This window comes from Nilaparvata lugens, chromosome 3, assembly GCF_014356525.2.
Source record: "Nilaparvata lugens isolate BPH chromosome 3, ASM1435652v1, whole genome shotgun sequence".
Taxonomy (NCBI): Eukaryota; Metazoa; Arthropoda; class Insecta; order Hemiptera; family Delphacidae; genus Nilaparvata; species Nilaparvata lugens.
This window is the reverse complement of record NC_052506.1, coordinates 41,344,502-41,364,573: the sequence shown is the minus strand read 5'-3', so window position 1 is coordinate 41,364,573 and position 20,072 is coordinate 41,344,502. Positions and strand designations below refer to the sequence as shown.

At 35.1% G+C, this 20,072-nt stretch overlaps 1 protein-coding gene across 1 annotated transcript in view; it reads left to right on the top strand.

The window, feature by feature from the left end:
- Positions 1-20,072, top strand: part of LOC111050422 (GDP-fucose protein O-fucosyltransferase 1) — a 49,452-nt gene that overhangs the window by 23,304 nt on the left and 6,076 nt on the right. Inside the window, exons 2-3 of the mRNA XM_039423808.1 lie at positions 12,619-12,734; positions 16,339-16,462. Of these exons, the coding sequence (XP_039279742.1) occupies positions 12,619-12,734; positions 16,339-16,462 (240 nt within the window). The remainder of the gene's footprint in view (positions 1-12,618; positions 12,735-16,338; positions 16,463-20,072) is intronic.

The window sequence follows — 20,072 nt, the reverse complement described above, 5'->3', positions numbered from 1 at the left end:
AATTTTTTGAAAATTGTAAGGTTGGGCTTAGGGACTTGCACATTTTGTTGATTCCTCCCAACCCTGCGCATATTAATCAGCTGCATTTCACCACTCCTATCAAAAAACAGCTTTAGGGTTTTAAAAATATATAAGTTCCTGATAGGCAGTATTCTGAGCTCTTTGAAAATTGGTGCAGAGTGATCATATCTCGTTTTGTAAGACATTATTCTCATAAATGCTTTTTGTAAAATGATTAACGGATGTAAAGCAGCCTTATATGCTCCCCCCCAAATTTCCAAGCCATACTCAAAATTGGAATTTATGTGAGCAAAGTAGATCTTTCTCATCAATTCTGAATTGCACACAGTTCTGAGAAGATAAAATATTCGAATATATTTCAATAATTTCTTTTTTATATAACCTATGTGTTCTCTCCTACTGATCCTACTATCCACCCAAACTCCAAGGTACTTGATGCACTTGACCTGCTCTAGGGGTGGGCAATCGCGATCAGCAGCCAAGGAACATGCGATTTTTTGATATTTGAGTGGGGAAGGGAATTGCACATCTTTCCGTAGTCTGAATATGATATATTTTTTTTTTGGGCTCATCACCATCATATTGCGAGTAAACCACCATCTAAGCGCATTTATGTCGTTCTGCATGTTTTCTTGCAGCTCTGCAAATGATTTTGTTTTATAAAGAAGAGCAGTGTTGTCAGCAAAAGCAACCAAGCTACCCTTGAAACCCCCATTACATAAGCTATTTACATATATTAGAAAAAGTAAACCGGATAATACTGATCCCTGTGGTATACCAATTTTCAGTTCTCTGAATGCACTAACAACACCGTTATTAACTCTAGTTTGCTGAAGTCTTCCGGTGAGGTATGATTTGAACCACTCGTATGCAATGCCTCTTATTCCTGCCAGGTACATTTTATCTAATAGAATCTCATGATCAACCATATCATAGGCTTTCATGACGTCAACGAACAAGGCACCACATGGAATACTTTCATTGATACTATCATAAACCTCTGACATTAGTTTCATGATTGCTGAACCCGTATTAAGATTGCTCTGAAAACCATATTGGTTTTTACTGAAAAAGTTGTGCTGCTCCAGAAAACTAGTAACTCAGTTCTTGACAATTTTCTCAAGTATTTTAGAGAAAATTGATAACAGCGAAATCGGTCTATAATTTGTAGCCTGCATTTTGCTATTTTTTTATACAGAGGAATAACTACTGCTTTCTTAAACTCTGCAGGAAATTCTCCTGTCCTTAAGCTTAGGTTGTATATGAATTTCAGAAAAGTGGAATCATAACCTCATTTCGGACTTTTAAATTATTATCCAAATTTGGGAGAGAAATAGTACAAGGAGTATTTTACATCCCATTCTTGTAAAAATTATAATAATAAATAATAAATAAATAAATAAATATCAAAACATCAATAATGAGGTGTGAAATACATTTAATTAGGGATGTTGTTATATTGTCATATCCAGGTGATTTATTATTTTGTAGTTGTGATATAATATTCAAGATCTCTTCTTTAGTTGTTGGGTAGAAAAAAATTGAATTTCTTATTCCATTGCATTGGAAATTTTTCTCGAACTTCTTGAACGAATCATTTATTTGTCTATTATCATTTACTATTTGTTCTCTCAGATCATCAGCTATCGTACAAAAGTGATTGTTAAACATTCTGGCTACTTCATTATCACATGTTATCAGGGACCCTGCTTCATCGCTTAGTGTTATAGATTTATTTTTTTTTCGCCTGTTAAGTCTTTAATTATTGCCCACTGTTTTTTGCTGTTAGTTATATTCTTTTCAAGTTCAGCAGAGTAATAAGCCTGTTTTCTAAACCTAATTTTGTTCAGTAGGATATTTCTTTGGATGTTATAGTCACGCCTAAGAGTAGTATTTTCTGGTTGCTGCCTACACCTTTTGTATAATCTATTTTTCTTATCAATTTCTCTTTTTAGCTCTGCATTCATCCACGGTTTCAAAAGCTTAGCATTATTTTTTATTGTCTTATAGGACTGTTCAATGCAATTTTTTACTTTGTGAATAAATTTTTCCACCGCCTGTGAAACGGAATGACATGAGTATACGTCGCTCCAATCCACATTTCCCATCAGTGCTATAAACTTGTCTTCTTCAACTCTTTTATGCTCTTTTATTTTCGGAAACATTTCCTTATCATTAGTTTTTATGTAAAGAACAGTCATCCAATGATCCGTGATAGATGTCTGGATAACTTTAGAACTATAACCCAGTCTACTATTGATTTTGTCTCTAATGAATGCGTGATCTATGCAAGTTTCGGAAGTATTAGTAGCTCGCGTGGGCTCATTGATAAGGGATTTGAGGCCGAGACTAGCCATTCGAACCAAATAAAAATCAGAAATTCTATTCTGTTGCAGGATATTGAGGTTCATGTCACCTTTAATAATTAAATTGGAGTTTTTGATAAGCTTTATCGAGGAGGTTAGTTCACTAGTGAATGCTTCTTCAGAAAAAGCATGGTATCTATAGATAGCCAGTAAGTCGATTTTTGTGTGGGATGAAGATAGTATCAGGTGCTTACAATCTGCTGTTATCATGTTGCAATCATCAAGGCCAACACAAGCCAACCTATCTGAAACGTACACTGCTACTCCCCCTGCTCTTTTTGAATTATTGCATTTGAAATGTACTGTATAATTTGTCAAATAATACTGATTGATTTCATTCTCATCAACCCATATCTCGGTTACTATTATTATGTCAGGTATTCTTTCTAAAACTTCTAACTGGAGGCTGAAAGCATCGAAATTAGCTCTTAAACTGCGGATATTCTGTTGTACAATTACAATGTCGTTATGGTGAGCGTCATCAAATGTATCATTACTCAGTTCAGTCATTGGAATTCATTGAATCTAGTATACAGTACGGAAATATACAGAACATAATCATAATAACATTAAGCTATTCAAATCGTGTAAAAGCCCATTCAATGTTTATATTATTATTGCTCACATAAACTACCAATAATTTATCTTTATGCAACTATTTTTCTTTTTTTCAAAATATTCAAGTACCATAATTTATTAATGTACACCGAAACATTTAACTGGACGGGTAGTAGACGAAAATTTATTAAGGTTGAGATAATTGTTGATACGAAAAATAAAAATATCCTTTTTACTAGTACGGTTGTGCTAATCACTATCGTCAAACAACCAGTATAAATTCGAGCGAGGAGCAAGTATTTCAGAATAAGAATAGAACATGTAAAAAATTTAAAAGAAACAATAATGACAGTCTCACTTGTTTTGAATGCATGATTTCTAAATCGTCTCAAAGGAATGATGTAGGTACAAGATATTAGTTTACAATGTGATATATATTCAGGATTTCCGATGCAATGTAGAGAGTAAAAACAAAAACCAACTGGAGGTTGAACATTTTGAGTATTAAATCGAACTTGTAATGTTAGATTAGAACAAGCTGACAATTTGTTAACCATTATTTGAACAGTTCTTAGAAGTTTCACTTTGAATAATGCGTTCCAGTTCACTCTCATCATCAATAGACTTTGTTTTCTTGCCTTCATCCTTTTTAACCTTCACCCTACCATTCCTGTCAGTCCGTACATATTTGTAATTGAATTGTAACTTTAACTTACGCGCCTTAGCGAAGAGAATCCGCCTTTCTTTGGACAAAGAGATGTTTATGTAGACTGGGTTGTCGTCACTGCGTCCAGGTATATGCCGGGTGGAGAAATCCCTTTTTACCTTCCTCTTCGCGAGCAGTTTGTCCGAGTCTTCCCGACGGAGAAACCTGACAATAATACCCTTTCCTGGGCGGTTGGCAGCCGGAATACGATGACATGCGGATATTCCCTCCTCTTTGAGTGTAACGCCCAGCCCTTTACCAACGTCGATGACGATCTGCATGAGTGTAGATTCACTCTCGTTTGCGCTTTCGGGAATACCAAATATCTCCAGCGTATTCTTCCGTGAGTACTGCTCTAATTCACCGAGACGTTTTCCCAATTCGCTTACTCTCGATTGAAGACTCTTGTTCTCCCCTTGGAGCGATTCAATCGTAGCTTGTTGAGCGTTAATTGTTGCCTCCTGCGTAGCCATCTTCTGGGAGTTTTCATTGATCAAGTTGAAGCACAATTCAATGGATTTATTCAATTGTTGTTCAATTTTATTCTGCCCATCCAATATTTCCTGCTTATGTTTCTCCAAGAGAGCTTCAATTTCTGCGAGTGTAACACCCATGCTTTCGGCAGGTAGAGAAATATCCTTATTAATAATTGGACAAGGGTCAGATTTACCCCTACTAAGTCTTCTTTCTCTATTGCACGCCTGACACGTCCACTGATTACCAGAAGATAAAAACTCTATTTCATTGACCGTGAGCTTGGAACACGTACCATGGAAAGATATCCTGCACACTTTACAGACAATTTTATTTGTTTCCGTTCGATTAATTTGTTTGGAACACCTTCCACAAGTACTCATATTTAGTGACTCATATTTGTAGAACGTAGTATGATCTTGAACATATTGCAGAATGGTCTTGCCTTATAGTCGTTACCTGGGTTTCAGTCAATTGGATTTTGAACGTAAGTCCATCTGGTGATTGAATGAGTAAAACAGTAATATCATGTCAGCAGTAACTTATATAGTGGTATATCATAAGCAATATTATGAATGATTATGGATCAAAGAATATTGATTTTCAACTGTAAACAACAGTCTATTCTGACTCAAAGTACGCAGTGCAGTACCAGCTATCAAAATCCTGCTGATATCAATTCGGCCTAGCACTATATATCTGTATAGTTGGGAGAGTAATAGCGTTGAACTTATCTCTTCACTTGCCGGCGTTTCACCTCTTCCCCGCACTTCGCAATTTGAGTAGCTCTTCTGCTTCGGCTCTGATCCTAACCTAAAATTTCTCGAGGCAAATATTCAACGGAATGACACTTAAAAAAACAATTGTAACCGTTCTTGTGCCTAAAAAATTCAAGTCTGGACATTCGACTCACCCTCAACACAAAATCAAACCGAGAAACACACCAGAATACACTCATTCATCGATTGTAACGAGAGCGTTCACACGCACAACTGTCTTGTTTGAACTTTCCAACTGATACTGATACACAAGTACCAATATCTTCAACCCCTACCATAAGCTATATTGCACCACCTAGAAATTAGATCTAAGTTAGTAAACTTTAATTTGTAACTTCATTTCAATTTTTGTAATTTTTGAGTGTCCCAAATTTATTTTTCGGGACAAAAAAACTTAAGGAGGGAGGAATTATGTAAACTTAAACAATTGATGTGCTGACTACTATTTTTGTCAGTACCGCTTATTTTCGCTCTCAGCGCGCTCATTTAGTTAGTCTACTCCAGCCACTTGATGTGTTAACATGTATTTTTCGCAAATGAAATTTATTTTTAAAAACTGAGAGTTTTAATGAACGAGAACGTATTTTATATATATATATATATCCTGTTAATATTTATATATATATATATATATAAGTTATATAGCTAATTACTTATATAGTCAGCACTCCTCATTACATTATTGTTGATGTAGCATAGTTGTAGTGGAAGGTAACATTGTATTTAGTAGTCAGTTCCAAGCTAGCGGACATAGCGAACGGAGCTCTATCGCGAGATATAAAATTATTGTAATATGTGGTTAACAAATAATTCATTTTTTAAAAAGACTATTTGATTAATTGCAATCTTAACTTATATATATATATATTATATATATATATAATATATATATATATATATATATATATATATATATATTAACAGGATACACATGACACTGATAGATTAAAAACTTACATTTAAACGAGAATTTTCGGGAGCTGGGCCCCCTTTGTCAATCAAACAGGAAGTGAAGTGGTGCAGATTTGAACATTCTAACGGTCGTGACCACAGATACGCGGTAGAGATGTTGTGTAGACCATAGAGCACAGACGAACGGATGCGCACTTATTGAAGGAGCATTATGGGATTAGTTGGTGGGCCATGATGGGTTACAAGTGGGAGATTTCAAATTTGAGTGGGTTATGGATAAGGAAAGGTGTAGATAATGAATTGATAGAAAAGAGGAGATTTAAAATTAGAAATCCGAAATGAATTAGAATAAAATTAGAAAATGGAATTATAGAATTGAATTGGAATGAAATTTATTTTTATTGAAAATTTATTATATATTTGATAGCTGTGAAATTTCTTATATATGATGAAATTTATTTCAATTTAATTGGAAAGTTGGTGTAGAGTTGATAGTTATGGTACTATTGATGTCTGTGAAGACCAGGACTGGAAGCAGCCCCAAACACCCAAATAAAAGTCAATTCTTTCGTCTCGACATCTATGGAGGGGGCTGTGGGAGGGAGGGTGGCAAGGACTTTAACTTTGAAGCATTGGTCAAAGTTCTTGTTGTGCTCAGAGCCATGGGTGGGGATGGGTAGGGAAGTATTATTTTTAAAGGAAGCCCTGTGATTGTTGATCCGGGGGTTTAGGGCAATGGTGGTTTCACCTATGTAGAAGGCAGGACAGAAGTTGCAGGAAAGGAGGTATATGCAATTTTTAGAGATGCAATTACTGGATTGATGGATTTGATGGGTGTAGTTGTCGATAGGACTGGTAAAGGAAATAGAAGGATCAGTGATAGGGCAGGTTTTACAGCGGGGGCGTTTGCAGGGTACCAGGTGGAGTTGGGATTTCATCAGAGGTGATTGATTGGTTTTTATAAAAAATTCTTTTGAGGTTGGGAGGCTGCTTGTAAATGAGGGTGGGTGGTTGCTGGAAAAGGTGTTTGGTAGATGGATTGGAGGAGACAACATGGGTCAGGCTTGAGTTTTTCGATTCCAGGGAAGTAGGTGGTACAGAGCTTTGGATTTTGTGGGATATGGGAATTTTTTGTGGTTGGATTAGTGTCTGTTTTGGAGGAGATTTAGTTCTGTAACAACCTTTCAGGATAGTTACATTTCAGGAGGGATTGGTGGATTAGGTGGATTCATTGACAACATATTCCTCTGTGCCGAGCACTATTTTTAATTCAGGCCTTTTCCCAAGTTATAATAGTAAATTTAATAACTAGAGCCATTATTTTGAGTTAGCAAAATAAATTATTTTCTCTCTCTATTATGAACGGCCATGACTTCGAGTTTCCCATGATAGATATTTAAAAATTGTGGCTCCGAGTTGTCAAGGAATGTAGATTATGGAATTATCTCTAAAACGTAGCCTTCCTGTTGCGACATGGAGTGCGATAAGCTGGAAAACAGCAAGCATTGAAATTATAACAAACTACCGATTTTGCAGTTACTATTTGGTCCAAAGGCTCTAGAAGCCATGCGACGATTGGTCAAATTGATTCCCTTCACCCAATAGGAGACCTGTTTCTAAATACAGTAGTGGGGCGATTCCCCAGCCGTGAGACCAGATTACGTTTCAGAGGACACTTTGCTAGGAGCACTACGAGAGTAAAGATGTAGTCATTATGTTTCGCCCTTTTTGGGCAGGTTTACAAGTTTATATCATTAGTTAATGTAGGAGCTAGTTTTATTTTTATTAAAGTTTAAATTTTCTAGTAGTGCCATGTCCTGAAAGGTTTAATTGTGTTTCTTCATCATGTACGAATAATTGTTTCTTCAAATAACCGCTAAGGTACGTAAAATAAGGTTAAAATATAATTTAGGGAATTTAATTGATTGAAACTTCCATAAGAGTATTGTATTAACAAAGCCTGTTATTTTTCAAGTTAATAATATTGATTGAGAATAATCCTTTTGATTTTATTAGTGATGGAAGATATTTTTTTTTTTTCTAAAGAAGTATAGAAAGTTTTCAGTTATGTTACATTTGAGTTATTGTTTCTGGATATATATTATCGTAGAGTATTGCTGAAAGTCAGGAAGATGATAGCCTTTAAATTGGAATGTAATTTTTAAGATTATGTTCATATTGAGTTTATGACATTTTATAATTTTATATTTTTCAGACTCTGTTTTCTTATGTCATTAAGGCTTTCGAATGATTTGAATGAAAGGCTTTCCTGTTATTGAGCCTGATACATGAATGTTCAAATTTTAATACAATTTAAATTATTTTCTATGTGTCTACTAATTTTATTTAATTAAAGGTAAAAACTATCTACAAGATGAATCTTATAGGGCAAACATTATTTTTACCTTAAAGTGAAATTTTCAATATTTTTTTCTTTTATTGTGTTATAAAGTGTCTTGTTTTGTTTGGTGATAAATTCATAATTCTAGTTGATACTCGTTTTTGGACTTGTATTTGTAGGTAGATCAAATCATAAACTCTGGACTGTTCATTCTAAATTAAGTTTCTGAGCAGTTTTGGGCGAATGCCCGTTGTTTACACTTGGATTGCGTCCTATAGTTCATAAATAATAAATAAAATAAATGTTGGCTAGCGCACAAGTTTCCAACAATACTAGTCGAGCTACTATATGAAAAATTATATTTGATTTCGCAAACCAAACGAAAAATATCATGTAAGTTAGCATCATTTCAATCTGAATTATTCCTTTTCTAAGAGTATTATATCAATTTATATAAAAGTTAACATCATAATTAATGAAGTATTCATTTTCTAAAAGCATTATATTAATTTATTACGGGTGTTTTCATAAATGTTGCATTGTATATTAATGACACTATGGCAAGTAAATTCGTTTTAATTCAATCTGTTAAATTTTGAGAATGAAATCAGAACGTCAAGATAAAATCTAAATTAAATAACAGAATAAACTCCTGTTTTAGCTTTTGATGAATTGTAGGAAGAGTTAGAAATTAATGCTGTAATACATTTATTTACAGCGGTTCATGTGTGTCCCCAAACCAACTTCATGTACCACCCCTTTGGTTCCGCAAATTTATGTAACACCGCTTCAAGACACCCGTTCAGACGACAGGTCTAGGGACGTAAGAGGACGTCGCCGTCAAGCCAAATTCAACCGGTAAAAGTTCACCGCCAAAATCAAGGTACTGTAACCCCGACGATAAAGCAACGTACAGACCAACGAAAGTGCAGTGTAGTGAAACAAAGGTTCATTCGAGAATGTCAATCAAAAGTGGGGACTCAAAATTATTATGAAATGGGTTATATGGGTTACTATCGACGAAATTTGGGTTCAACGGGCTTTTCTTTCTTGAGTAATTTCGTGTTGAAATTAATTTGTTATTGTATGACTGATATTGTTTGGTTTTGTGACGTATTGCTATCTAAATGAGGGATAGTAATGCGCCCCCAAATCAGATGAAGAATGTCAACAAAGTAACATGAAATTGTTGTTCGATTTTAGTTGCCAATGTTTATTGAAGCTGTTTGTATTTTTCAATTATTTCAAATTGTAATGTTATTCTATAGTAGAAACCTATTAAATCAGGCATGGCAAGATTAATTGAAGTTTTCTTGACTCTAGCCCGTTCACCTGCATGAATTAGGTATAGACTCAGGTATTTTCTAGATGTGTCTGCCTATTTCTAAATTCTAAATTTTATTCAAAATTATCTTCTTTATCATCTTTTAAAAAGGTCAGGCACACCTCATATGGCCTCATGGACATGATATACTCTCCCACTTCCTCAATCAACTCAACTCCAACTACTCTGTCTCCTTCACCTGGAATATCTCTGAATCCTCCATCAACTTCCTAGATGTCAACGTAATCCTTTCCAACTCCAATGCCTTATCCACCAATACTTTCAACAACAGTTCCTACACTTTGAGAGTTGCCATCCCTACCACATCAAAAGATCCCTCTCATGTTCCCTCCCAATCCGAGGCCAAAAAATTTGCAGTGATCCCCACCACATTGATCAGTACCTCAAAAAACTCCACCAATCTCTCCTGAAATATAGCTATATATATATATATATATATATATATATATTATATATATATATATATATATATATATATAAACAGAACACAGTTCTCTAAAATCTGGTGTGGCGCACAGACACAACTTTCCTTGGCGTTATGAAAATTGATCACCTGACGCTAGTGCTCACGCGCATCTCAAGTCTACTATCCAAAGATCTGAGCCAGCTGGTGACAGGACAATAACGCTGTAGACACACGAGGTCTGCTTTCTCTTCATAGTGGACGATTTAATAGAATTAATAGTTGCCAACAGTTTGCAATTGAATAATCACATTGTCTCAAATTTCAAGCTTATTTTAAATTTTAGGTGATAATGTTACTAGACATTGATTGTAGAGATGTTCAGGCTCAATCTTTTCCACTCGAAATTTTTGTTTAAATTGTATCTGTAGCCTGATAATTGGTAATCTATAATCAAACTTTGCGTAGATGGGGCGGAGCTCCTGGAATTTTCACAGATATGGGACTTGTGGCAGTTGATAAAGCTTATCAATGACTTTTTCATGTATGAATTCGAGAAAATCGCGAAAAAACCTGTTTTTGACAACATTTTTGCCGCCATCTTGAATTCCATTTTATTGAAATAGTTCGTGTCGGATCCTTATATTGTAAGGACCTTCAGTTCCAAATTTCCAAGTCATTCCGTTAATTGGGAGATGAGATATCGTGTACACAGACGCACATACACTCATAAACACACACACACATACACACACACAAAACCACTTTTTTGGACTCAGGGGACCTTGAAACGTATAGAAATTTAAAAATTGAGGTACCTTATTTTTTTCGGAAAGCAATACTTTCCTTACCTATGGTAATAGGGCAAGGAAAGTAAAAATGCTCGAGTTCATATTTCACAGCTGGCTATATGTCATCTTATGAATTTCGGGGATGCGATATTTTGATTTTCCACATACTCACTCGCTCACTCACTTTTTTAATATTCACAGTTGTTTCAGCCAAGGATGAATTATCCTTTTAATGTCGTTCAACGAGTTTTTCCAAGGATGAGACCTAGTGCAATCAAATCTTTATATCATAAACCCACTATGTTCCAAATTTCGTGAAAATTGTTAGAGCCGTTTTCGAGATCCGTTAAACATAAATAACCAGATATATAAATACAGAAAATGCTCGCTTAATACAAGGTGGGGCATAATAATTAGCGATTTTAAAAAGCGCGCGAACCAAGCTGCGTTGGAGGGAGGTGGAGGGGATAGCATCAGTTACGTTTGGCGCGAAATATCATTTAGTCACAATGGAGCGCTGGACCCCACAGCATCGTGCGTATGCTGTCAAAGCCTTTTATCAAAACAGTAGTTCATACCAGTTAGCACGTCGTGCATTCCGCAACCATTTCAACATTAATCGGAATCAGCCGGTGCCATCTGCCTGTGCGATTAAAAATTGGGTTAAGAACTTTGAAGAGACTGCGTCAACGACAAGGAAGAAAACAGGAAGACCGAAAACTGTGCGCACACCTGAAAACGTTGAACGTGTAAGAGTCGCCATTGACAGAAGCCCTCGTCGCTCAGCTCGCCGACACAGCGTTACACTTGGGATTTCAAACCGAACGGTAAGACGAATTTTACACCAAGATTTGCACTTCCAACCGTACAAAATCCAAATGGTTCAGGCCCTAAAGGAAACGGATTTTGTAAGCAGAAGCCGGTTCAGCTTAGAATTTTTGGATTTGATTAATGAAGACGAAGACATTGTAAACCGTTTGTGGATGAGTGATGAAGCGCACTTCCATCTCTCAGGTTATGTTAACAAGCAAAACTTTCGATTTTGGAGTGATGTTAACTCTAGAGAACTGCATCAGCAGCCATTGCATTCCAAAAAAGTAACTGTGTGGTGCGCCATGTCTTCATTAGGGATCATAGGGCCATACTTCTTTGAAGATGGCCAAGGCAATGCGGTGATAGTGACTTTGCAGAGATACGCATAGATGTTGGACAACTTTTTTACTCCACAACTTGGACAGTACGAAGTGAACGATGAAATGTTTTTCCAGCAAGATGGAGCAACATCTCACACTGCTCGAGTAAGCATGCATATTGTCAATCAGTTGTTTCCAAATCGTGTGATCTCCCGAAATGGAGATATTGCATGGCCCTCTCGTTCACCTGACCTCACAGCATGTGATTTTTTCTTGTGGGGTTATCTGAAAAGTAAGGTTTACCAAGGTAATCCTCCTAGAACAATTGAAGCCCTGAAAAAGCAGATCCGGCAGGAAGTTGGTCAAATCCCACTGGCAATGCTACGAAATGTGATGAGTCACTTCAAGGTCCGGCTGGAGGAATGTGTAAGTTTAAACGGACGCCATCTTACTGGAGTTATTTTCAAGAAATAACTGACATTTTACTGTTGCAGAAAATGCTTTTTCATGATTTTAATATTGTGGAATGAAAATAATTTTTCAACAAAGGGTTTTTATTTAACAGTATTTTTAAAATCGCTTGTTATTATGCCTCACCTTGTATAATAGGATTTATTGGTATTTATATTTTCTGAACACAACGGCAAGTTGTGAAAATGTTATTTGTAGTCTTTATTATAGTTCAAATGTTTAAATGTTCAAATGTTATAGCTCTTTATTTGTTATTTGTAGTCTATAGTTAAACTGTATTAATTTTACGATTTATATATCGTTGTTTGTTTTTCTTAGGAAGATTTGGTAATCAAGCCGATCATTTTCTTGGTGCTCTTGCCTTTGCAAAAGGACTGAACAGAACTCTCGTATTACCACCTTGGGTTGAATATCGTTTTGGAGAACCAAAATCGGTTGGTATCAGTGTCTATCCGACATTCAAATTATTACTGACTAGCCATTGTCTATTTATTTATCTATAGCGATTAGGTAACTATAGCCTCCATGATTTGTATTTTACAGAACTAAGAATCTACAACATGGAGTGATCCGTGGTCTAGTGGATAGAGTGCTTGCATAGAAGCCTAAAGATCCCCGGTACAAACTCGCTCACCACTGATCGTTTTTGAACAGGTCACACCCTAGTCCAGTTAATAAATGCTCAAAAAAGGGTATAGAGGGAAATGTTTGGAAGACAATTTTTGACCCAGTTATTGTTATAGCAGCTTCAATGTAGGGGGTGAAATTTTCATTGCTGCAACAAGTGTCAACTCAGCGGTTCCACACCTTCAACAGAGGGGATAAAGATGCGCATTTTTGCTATGTCCACCTACTACTAGTCCAAATCAAGCTGCAAAGACAAAAATTGTGTCACAGACACCCCATTCAATGTCATTGTCAAACGATCAAAATTTCACCCCCTATATTGAAGCTGCTATAACAATGAGAGGAAAACTTGGAATAGTGAAATAATACATTATTTTAAAGAGAATTTAATGCTTTATAAACCTACGATGAGTAATCATTTTTACGATGCATTGTTGGAGAGTTATAAGCCCTGAAAGAGCAAAACATTGCATAAAAACTTGTTATTTTAACAATTACACACCTTCAAGAGCGGATATCTTCGGAACTATTGGGAATATCACAAAGTTTCACTGAACAAAAAGTGTAGAGAATTTATCAAGCTTCATTTCTGAATTGTTAGTTATGTCGGTTGAACGCCTTGTTCTCAAGATATGAGCGTGGAAGCAAAACGCTGATAAATGAAAGTTTTAAATCACCCTCAACCCCTTAGCACATGAGTTAGGAATGGGGACTTTTGATATGTTCTCCTCCTAACTAGTCTCAACAAAGCTGCAAAGTCAAACATTTTGTTTAGAACATTCCCTCCAAGTTCCTTCATCAATTGGTCTATTGTTGCAATAATGGAGATTTCACACTCAACACTAAAGCTGCTGCAAAAGGTGTAGGGAAATTCGTAAACTGTAAAATTATACATCAAATTGAAGAGAATTCAATACTCTAAAAGCTCATAATCAATATGGATTTTTCCCATCGATTTTTAAAAAGTTATGAGAGCAAAAATAGAAAAAAATTGATGGCAAACGTGTTTTTTCAAGAATGTCACACCTTCAAGAGCAGATATTTCGAAAACTAGAGGAGATATAAAAAAAGTTCTTGGATGAATATTGTAGGAAATAATGTAAGCTTTAATTTGTTATATGACAGTCAACATTTGTTATATCCTTAAGATACATAGTTTTTGAGTTTTATGCGAAAACCCAAAAAATGGTACCTTTAAACCACCCCCACCCCCTTAGCACATAGGCTAGGGGTGGGGACTTTTGATATGTTTACCTCCTTACTACCCTAAACAGAACTGCTGGGTCAAAAATTGTCTTCTCAACTTTTCCCTCTATAACCTTTCCTTGACTGGACTACCCGTTTTATCGGATGGTCACATCAAAATATGACAGATATATATCACGTCGTAGGTCCCAGCTGAAATATGACAGTCGAAAGCTTAAAAATGATATATTCAGGCGAGGTGGAACCTCCCTCAGGAACTCTACAGCAATAAAACCATCTTTTCTATTTGTCAGGCGCGGATCAAGGGGGGTCGCCCCCCCCTACTTTCAGAGTGATGTATGAAAAATATACAGTTTCTTAAATTAAGTCAATATAGACATGAAGAAAGGGGGTGTGCTTGCATTTTATATAGTAGTTCTGATTTTTCAATATTATGTTTGGATACATAAAAGAAGTCCAGACCAATTATTTCAAGCGAAATTTCCTTGTGCTAGACACATGATGGCCCAAAAACCTCTTATGTTTTATTCATTTTCCAGTTTTCAGTTATTTCCGCCAAATCCTGACACAAAAATTCGTTTTTGCCTTTTTTTAGATCATGGAATTCTTAACAATGAATCCTCCATTGTCATCACATTAAGATTTCGCACCATGATATAGGTTCATTAGATCATTTTCTATGGGAATCATCCGTTAGATGATCTTAATTTAGTGGAGAGGCGCGCATAAGGACACCTCAAGAATCAAAATTTCAAACAATCATAACTTTTGACAATGATAAGATCTCATTGTACCTCAGCTCATTCTTCTCTGCACGTCAAGACGGTTCAAAATCAAGCATCATAAGTCGAATTCGATCGAAAAATATGAAACTCATCCCTGAGTGTAGTTTATCCAGTATTTCAATACACAAAGAAATGACTAATAATTCAGAGCTATATGTATCTGGACGGCTGGACGACCATCCCAATCGCCCCCCCCCCCTCACTGGTCAGGGTCCTGGATCCGCGCCTGCTATATGTTAAATTCGTGTACCACGGAATCATTAATCATTATTCAAGAACAATTGTTTTAATAAATTATGATATCCTGTGAACATAGTAATATTTTGTGAATAAGCGTCTCCCCTTAAAATACGAGATCTGATTCTAATTAGAGTTCTAATTTTAAGAGGTGCGTACCATGGATGGGGATTCATATAGAATATAAAATGTCCATTCCCAATGCCCCTTGAGTGTGAAAGGGCGGGAGTTTTCTCCATGCATTGACTTCTTAAATAATATGGGATCATTCGAGAGAAATTCACAATGAATATCATCTTGTTGCGTCTTGGATGCCTATTTTAACGTGGCAATGATATGTTTTTTTAATCATTTGTTAGTTCATTTTGGATAGGGTAAAGTTATGAACTTTAAATTTTTAAATTTGAATAGTAGATGGTTTGGTTCATTTTATTTCATTTTCTCATCTGTTTATTTTTTCAATACTCTTCATTACGGTATACTTGATCGTTAGCCTTGATATTACGTTTTCTAGTTGATTTTTTCTCTTTCGCCAAGTTGTGAATTTTCAATTTCAATTATTATAATTGTTTAGTTGGGAATCAGTTTTTGGGGTTTATCTGTAGGCTCCCGCATTGAATTAAATAAATTCAGTGGTTGAAGACGAAGCAGTTCCCGTTTGGCGTGTGAAATTTATTAAGCTTGAAGTTGCCGAGCTAAGATATTACATTCGATGGTAGACTTATATTTACCTGACTGAAGTCCGGTTTTTTTCGATGTTATTATAGTTCTAGTATTTGTTACGGTTGATCTTTTTGTATTGAATTGTTCCAAATCTCGGTTTGCGTTATGCAATATTCTATCCATTACTCAATACTCATTTGTCTTATCTTTCAGTAATGTTCTGTGTAAATATGAATTTTGAGCTATAGAAAAACAAATTCCATGCGCTAATAATTTAATGATGACCTCGCACAATAATAATTTATGACTAGATGTGAAATTATATTCAACTGTACTTCATCAGCGAACAATATTTCGTCAATATTCAAAAATCGTCATTTAGATGCTAAGTACTTTGTTCACTGAATAAGAATTACAACTTGATCATAAAACTAGGATTTTCGAACTCATGTTAACTGTAACTAGAATAATTGAAAATAATTTATTTATTTATAACTCAAGTATAATATTTTGTTCTCAGATTCAAGTGCCTTTCAATACATACTTCAGTGTGGATACTCTTATGAAGTATCACGATGTTATTACAATGGAAGAATTTATGGCCAACATAGCAAATGATGTGTGGCCAGTTGAAAAACGAATATGTGAGTACACTAATTGATTGTGAAAAAACCTTTGTTTTCAAATTATGACTAAATACTTCTATTATTATCATCATGATTCTTCCAACCACTATTTCAGACTATGGTGAAACATGGTTTTTTTTAATTTTATAAAATCTGATATATAAATAATTTATTTCTTTTATATGAATAATTTGTTTAAAGAAACATGAAAATAAGGAAAACATTTGCGTGTGAAGACTAAAGATTCAATTTTATGGTGAAACATGGTTTTTTTTAATTTTATAAAATCTGATATATAAATAATTTATTTCTTTTATATGAATAATTTGTTTAAAGAAACATGAAAATAAGGAAAACATTTGCGTGTAAAGACTAATGAGCTGGTTTTCGTGCGTCACATGGAAGCCGAAAGTGATCGTTTTCTGACCAGGCCGGTAAAATTTAACGGCCCTAGGGCCGTTAAATAACCTTGAATGTCAGCTGATTCTGATTTGATGATTTTGATGTGAACGTTTTTTACAAAATAGGTTTTAAAACGGAATCAGTTTATGCTTCTAGAATTGAATAAAGTATTATGCAATAAGATAATATCATTTTATTTGGATGAATGAAATAAGATATTATAAACAATTCAAATTCAATTTTCAAAGTATAATAGACCTTTCAACCTCTAAGCGGTCAGCTAGCTTGCTGATAGCCGAGCATCTTTTAATAATATTAATATTTATTTAGGAACATGTTCCCGTCACAATTTTACTTTGTGACAAAACAATTCAATTTTCAAATTATAATAGAACTTTCAAACTCTGAAAAACAAGGAGTATTGTTGTCTCCAGTCTTAGTAGGTACTGCAAGGTCTATAAATACAGGTCATGACACTCGTGTTCCTTATGGAGCGGCCATTATGTGGGGTCTTTATGGCGGTACATTTGAAATATTCCAATCGGCTCATAACAGAATCATGCATTATGCTTTTTAAATACAATATTCTGGTTTAGATAATACATAAATTCAGTTTTTAAATTTTTCGATAATGTAATTTCAATAAAAAATGGTTCAATAATTCATTTTTTCATCATTAAAAATTGTTCTTATTCTTGTAACTCGTTATGATTCATAAGGCATTGGGACAAAATGTTAACCTCAAAAATAGTTTGTAGTCCCCAATCTAAAAATCAACAATTCAGTTCTCAATCTAAAAATCAACAATTCAGTTCCTAGTTGGAATCTGAATATCATTATTCTGTGGGAAGAATTTATTTTACAATTCAAAGCCAAGCATGAACAATGTAACAAAATAGCACACCATGTTGTTCAATCTATAATGATAACAGCTGATAAATTTGAAAATTGGTGAACTAGAACCCCATAAAATGGCGATTTTGCAATGCATCACGGGATTGTGTCATGACCTGCATTTATAGACCTTGTTTTTAGTACTGCGTTTACCACTAAACCTGATGGATAATTTTGGAAATACTTGAAAAATTTCTTGATTTTTAAATTATTTGCTAGAGCTATGACCTTTAACTTTTGCTTTTGGAAGTTTCTTATAAACAATTATTCTCATATATATCGTTTTATTTTTTGCCGAAAAATAGCATTCGCACCACGGGCAAAAATGTGTTACCGGCTCTCAATCTTTTTTAGTCCTCGGCCTCGGACTTGACAACTGATTTCAAGCTGGCGATCGCACAGTTTCGGCCCTAGGTGCGAAATATAGTATCACAAAACACTTTCTTAATTACATATCTGGTACTGACATGCACTGCAACTAACCTCCAGCTAATATATCTCCGTTAATATTGCCCAATCTAGAAAAATCAGGTTCCAATCGATAGGTAAATAAATTTTCTAAAAAAAGTTTTTCTTGTACATTTTTTGTAAACAGTTTCTGAGTTATTCAAGAAACAAGATTTTAAATGTCTGCCATTTTGTTTTATGAATTTGAAAAATTATCATAATTGTTTTGTAGCTTTGTCTAGTTGTTATAAATGATTGTGAAAAGTTTCAATTTCGTATGTTGAACCATTATTTAGAAAACAATAATACGTGAAAAAAGAAAAATGGCCGCTGTGTGAGTAACTGAAGACTTCCGGACAATTTAAATATGAGGGTGAAATAAAGGAGACGGGGCCGCGCTACCTTTGCACCGGGCTATTGTTCCAAAAAGGTGCATCCTCTAACTCTCGACTAGCATACTTTATTGTCCTCTGATTCCGCTTCATTGCCCTTTTAGTGGTTATTAATGGCCCCGTGTGCTTTCTTGAAGGCAATTCTAGCTGGTAGCACCAACTTATCTATTACTTTGCACCTGACTTACATCTGTTACTTTTTCTGCAATTATTGAATGTGAATCAGTGATCAAGTACCTGTATATTATTTTATTATTCCCAATGGTTCATTTGATGAAACTCAACTTGCTCACAAACTAACTTGAGTTACATTCAATACGATACTTATTGAACGTATTTTATTGACGCGATTTTTGGCGTCCTTTAAAATTCTATTAGATTGAACACAACTTGACAAGCATATGTATACGTGTATTATGTGTATGTCAAGTCTCATTCAATCTCGTAGAATTTATAAGGACGGCAAACAAATGTACGTCCAAAAATCTATGTGGGCTTTACTTACACACCACGTACGTTTGACTAAATTTGTGCTTATCATCGATAGTAATGTGTGTGTTTATCCAATCACTGTATGCTTCCACTGGTTTACAGCTGAAAGTGCCTTTAAGGAACTACACTGGTCCACCAATATATTCCTCGGAATGGAAAACTTAACTATAGACCACGAAAATGTCGAAATTCAATAACAATAGGCGACCACTGAAGGGTCACTAGAGCTTCTACCTGTCCATCCATTGTTTTCGGCGGCCCGTCTCATTTCTTCAACCCAAATATGATATTTAGATATGTTTGTTACCCAGGAACAATGCCCTAGCCCTAGAGTATTGGTAGGCAGTTCATAAATACCCTCTACAAGTACTTGATTTATGGTTTCAATACACCAAAATTTGATATATTGAAACAATTTAATGTTATCACAATATGTTGAAGTGAATGAAAAATTGAATATAATCCATGACGCAAGAAAACAAAACATATCTTACAATAAACTTATTTAATTGGAAGAGGGCTTTCAACATTTTGTTCTCCTCTAAAATGTGTCGCCTTTTCCCCAAAAATATTATACACCTTCTTCATGCACTAAAAGGTAAATTTCTTCTTCTTCCTCAATTTGAGGTTCGTGATCTATAAAAAAAAATGTGAATCATTATCATCATTTCCACTTTGGCTGGCATTTTGAGGTAGGATGAAGTCGGAGACTTGGTACAAAACGTCGGCTGATTCATCAGTTTCGATTTCTTTGTCATTGTTTAGAATTGCAAGATCCGTTCATTGAAATCCGCATTAATAACACATGGATTTCTGGGATGAGCCGGATGAACCATTTCAGAAGTTGCGGAAAGCGTATTGTCTGGTATCACAGGCCGGGGTTCACTCAACACTAGGCTGTAAGTCCATATTTTACGGCTGGAGCGTCATCGGAAAAAGAGTAAAAAGTACTGTTAGTCCGGCCGCAAATGTTACAGCATCCAACCAGATGTCATTTTGAA